The sequence below is a fragment of the Polyodon spathula genome, chromosome 1, assembly GCF_017654505.1.
Source record: "Polyodon spathula isolate WHYD16114869_AA chromosome 1, ASM1765450v1, whole genome shotgun sequence".
Taxonomy (NCBI): Eukaryota; Metazoa; Chordata; class Actinopteri; order Acipenseriformes; family Polyodontidae; genus Polyodon; species Polyodon spathula.
The window spans coordinates 78,859,468-78,864,716 of record NC_054534.1 but is presented as its reverse complement, the minus strand read 5'-3'; the positions used below and the strand labels follow the sequence as shown (position 1 = coordinate 78,864,716).

Sequence of the window (5,249 nt, the reverse complement as noted above, 5' to 3'; positions counted from 1 at the left end):
TCTTATACTAGGATACGCGATAAATGAATTTAAAAAAAGACCAGCAGTACGCTTTTGTGTTATAAATACCCATAGTGTGCAATTTGCAACTGTGTAATTGTATTTCCTCGAACAGAACATATAATCATTTCATTAATGAAAACAAAGACCGTTTTCTTAAGATAAAGGGGGGGAAATCACTTTAAAGAACACATTTATACAAAGTATAGGAATGCAATTATGGGGGGAAAAATACATAACTAACCTGTCATACATAGCTGAAAGTTAAATCTACTGCAAATGCTCCTAAGTTCCTATCCTAAGAGTAAACATTCTGGTTTTCAAGCAATGTAATATACATCACGTGTTAGAGGAACATTAAAAACTGAAGCACTGTAATGATCCAGTCGATTGTGGGAGGAACATTCAGCTGAGAGAAAGAGAAACGATTCAGAGCTGGAAAAGAAGTCAGAGGCGTGCATAAAGGTACAGTCATTTTTATGGTAATGTTTATGTTATTGTGTTTTATTGTGTTTACTTGATTATAAGCAACGTATTAATGTGATATGAGCTCGTGGTTAATATTATTGGTATACATTAGGAGCTTTATTAATGTATTGCGACAGTTTATGCTGTAGATTCATTTATTAAAATAATAATTGTTCACATTCTTCTGCAGACTAAAAAGTATACAGCTTACACGAGTTAGCTGATATAAGTAACATATTGGTATTTCAACCCCAGAGTCAGGCTGCCGCTCAAAATCTGGAGACATACAGTACATATACTGTAAATGTGTCAGTCTGGTTCCAGGGTGATGTACGGGTTTACACTGTTATACCCGTGAAGCCACAAATCAAACACATTAAACCAAATGTTGCTTGTTGTGGGTAAAATATCGTTATAAATAACATAAACTGAGTTTTTTTTTTCTTTACATGAGCTGAATAGTAAATTAACACAAACTGCTAGTTTCCTAATCAAATTTGCTGTCTCACTTATTATTTCATACTGAAATATTCCTAAAATATAAATATTAATTTCAGATAATTAAATATTGCATACTATGGTATTACATTTGGATACACACATCTATCACTATTATAATAGTACAAGCAATGTTTACATTTAAACCAGACCTAAAAACATTTAAAGCCATTATTATTAATTTATTAATACCAGCAGGGAGAGAAAATAGATATACTCTATCTTTGTGCACCTCCACAGTCAAGTTTACACTGACTGTAAAAATGAATATACAAAATCTGTTTGTTCTTATTCTTTATATTTACTTTAGTGAACTAACTTTTTATACAGACTGTATAAAATAAAATACTATTTTACTAACAAATAAACTGAACCTGTCATTATAATCGTATGCCACGGGGTGATATAGAAGCATTTCTTCATTTTTTTCATATCGATGCTTTGTTGTTATTAGATGCCCTTAGTGTATTGTACATATACAATGAGACTGTTTTCACACATTGGTATTTATCTTATTATTACTCTTGATTCATGTTTATGGAAACTATGCAGGTTTTTCTATCACAGGAATTGTCACTGTGCCCCGCTGACTACAACTTGCTAGACTGTACATTTATTAGATCCAAGTGTTCAAAAACTACCGCATTACATTACATAAATAGAAAATGGAAAGAACAAGGTGAATGAAACCTAATTAGACAAGTGCAGAAGGTGGAAGGTATAGGGGAAATCTGCATTATGTTTATGGCTGGGAAACCTGAGAGGGAAAAAAAAAAAAAAAAAAAAAAAAAAAACATGAAAAAGGCAAGAGAAAACAGGCAGATAATTACTGTGTGGAAATATTAAAACAAATGTTAACATTTGTCATGACAGAAAACTAAATTAGAGACAACTGTTTAAATAACGTAACTATAATTTTTCTTTTCTTTTTTTAAAGCCCTTTTCAAAATGTCTGCTCTAGAGCACTCAGGTTTAGAGGTCTGTCCTTTAAATCAGTGCTGGAGGACAGATTTCAAACTCCAATGCTACTAATCTTTAACCTGTCCTGCAGTGAATGGAAGTGGAAAACAAAACAATATAAACAGGAAACGCGATACATCTAAACATTTGTCAACTGTAGATACTATAGAAAAAGCATTAACACCAGTTTGATATTAGCATTAGATGGCATGGAAGGATAGTGCCATTAAATATATGAGAAAACCCACACAAATGATTAAAAAGGTAACTGTTAATCCCCATAAGGTCATACATGTAACACTTGGATGAAGGAACTAGATAATTGCAGCGCAAGATGAGACACTGGTTTGACAAGAGATTAGAGTTATGCTGAAAATAATTTACAATGACAAACAGGGAACCAAAATAACTAGGGTAGTTTGTAAGGTTAGCAAGAGACCCTTTATTTGAAAAGGACATTAATATTATGAGACAGATGAAGGTCAGAAGAGAAATGAATATACGCTTCACATGACATGATTTAAAGATAGAGAAGCATGCACTGCTTCATCAGCCAATGTATAACACATTAAGCTTAGTGAGGCACAGGGAATTAGTTGAACTGTTAGACTAGGACCAAAGATAAAATTGAGCCTAGAGAAAACTGAAAACTAGAACAGTGGTGTATCAGTGACATGGAAGAGAGTGAAAGAGAAACACATCATTTAAAATAAATAATTAATAAATAAAGATTTTATTGTGAGAAGCCTGTATTCTGGCTACAACATGCCTACAATTACTTTCATGATGCAGGCATCTGGTACGCTGATCGGATAAATATATACAAATAGAAGGAGAGTACATTTCTAAATACAATTATATGCTCTCTGCCATCTGCCATGTTGTGTCTTGCAACATACCATTAATTTCATGTATAACTTAGTAACTAAATACTAACAACGACATGTTTTTAACACAAACTGCACAATTGACTCTATGGGTTCCATTTAAAACATTTCTGATTAAAACATGATTTTTTTTTTTTTTGCAGACCTTATCACATTGCATTTTTATTGTATGTTCAAATGATATTAAGGGGCTGTGGCAAAGTGGTTACAGCGCACAGGTGACGGGGTGATGAAGTCCTCAAGACAATGACAGACAACAAAGTACTGGTGAAATGGATGTTTATTTTGTAATCCAAAGTCTAATGAGAAACAGTAATCAACAGCATACATACACAGCATTTGTGTATTGCTCTGTTTAGTCCACGGATTGACCCCGAAATAATAGTCATACTATGTAAACACCCACAGTTAACACAAACATGATCACAGTCCACAGTGAGTGCTAAAGTGCTTGTGGTGCAAATACAGTTTAATTGTAGCACAAGCACAGTGTTGTCCGGGTTTGGTGCTGGCCTTTAGCAACAGCTTCAGATTATGTTAGCCGTCTAATAACAACAAACAAACAGTTTTTAGACACAACAGAAACAAACAAAACACTCAAGATTAGAATACGGGTCTCCTTCCGGTTTAGCGTTAACCATAACAAAGGAACAGATCAGTTCGCTACGTCTCCTTATATACCGTCAATCATGACCCCTTGGTTAATGATTGCAATCACTCCTTCAATCCCTTCTGGGTTGATGATTTAGATTGCCGACTTCCGCCTAACCCTGGGAATTAATTGGTTCTAGTCCAGGGGGATCGGTTCCCTTTAGACAGCATCCTTACAGGTCGGGAGGGAGATCTATCACCAAGAATCATTCTATCTCTGTCACAGGCTCAAAAAATCACCCCTGGTGGGAAAATACCATCAGTATTAACATAGACTTAAAGAGTGGTGATATAAAGATCTGCCACTATTTAGATGATTTAAAAAAAATCTAACAACACATTAATGGATGTCAGTATTACTACATATAATATTAATTAAAAAAAAAAAAATCCTTTAAGATATTATTGACAATCTGCTATCTCGTTGACAGGAATCTCTGCAGGCAATCCAAAATGGATTTGGTGTACAGAAACAGAAGTGATGTGATGTCAGTGAATGAAAGCTCAGCTTTGTACAGATCAGATTTTCCTTCTTGGGAAGACTTCAACAGCAGTGTAGATGACATACGTTATTTTGTGATAGGGGTCTATACATTTGTAAGTCTTCTTGGGCTACTTGGAAATGTCCTCATATTAATGGCCTTGATCAGAAAATGGAAAGAGAAGACGTTCATGAACTTTCTGGTTGGTTACCTGGCCTTCTCAGACATTCTGGTTGTGTTGTTTTGTTCACCATTTACACTGACTTGTGTGTTACTGGACCACTGGATTTTTGGAGATATCATGTGCCATATTGTTCCGTTTCTTCAGTGTGTATCTGTTATGGTTTCAACACTTATGTTGATGTCAATTGCCATGGTTAGGCATCACATGATAAGCCACCCTTTGTCTAGACATTTAACAGTGAATACTGGATACCTGCTGCTTGGAATTATTTGGGCACTGAGCCTCTCCATTTGCTCTCCTTTATCTGTTTTTCACAAAACCATAGAGCTGAAGGAAACCTTTCACTTGGATTCTTTGAAAAACAAGTTCCTGTGCATTGAATCATGGCCGTCGGCTTCATACAGAATTGCGTTCACAATCAGCTTGCTATTTGTTCAGTATATTTTGCCAATAGTTTGCCTCATAGTTAGCCATGTAAGTGTTTGCAGAAGAGTCAGTTCCAGCATTCCAAACCAACAAGTCCAACCAGAAGAAAACAAGATCATTGATTTGACTCTCAATCAGTCAGACCGGCAGAGCCGCTCCCCGCCCCAGCTCTCCAACTCTGAAAGATGGAGGCTATCTATTGCAAGAAAGCAAAGGAAAAGATACAGCAGAAAGTGCACCAGTGTGATGCCAATCATGTATAACCATAATAATGACTCTGGAGAGCTCCTGCATCCAAAAAGCATGTATCAACATACACCATCCCCCAACATATGCCTGTCCAGTGTCCCTGTATGCTTTGAGATGAAAGCAGAGGAGAATACAGAATTGCAGAAAATGCTCCCAATTTCTAAATCTATTTCAAGAATGAAGAAGAGATCCAAAAGTGTTTTTTACAAGTTGACTATTGTGATCTTGGCTTTTGCCATCAGCTGGATGCCCCTTCACATTTTCCACCTTATCACCGACTTTGGTGCCAACCTCATCTCCAGCAAACATTTTAAGCTGGTGTATTGCATTTGCCATTTGCTAGGGATGCTGTCTTGCTGTTTAAATCCAATTCTGTATGGGTTCTTAAATAATGGGATCAAAGCTGATTTGATATCTTTGATTAAATGTTTTTACATATCTTGA

General features: G+C 35.6%; 1 protein-coding gene across 1 annotated transcript; it reads left to right on the top strand.

The window, feature by feature from the left end:
• The first annotated feature begins 3,911 nt into the window (after window positions 1-3,911).
• On the top strand, window positions 3,912-5,249 carry LOC121299947 (neuropeptide Y receptor type 5-like). The gene has a single exon (XM_041228258.1). It carries the CDS (start codon window positions 3,918-3,920, stop codon window positions 5,247-5,249), a length of 1,332 nt encoding a protein of 443 aa, XP_041084192.1. The 5' UTR covers window positions 3,912-3,917.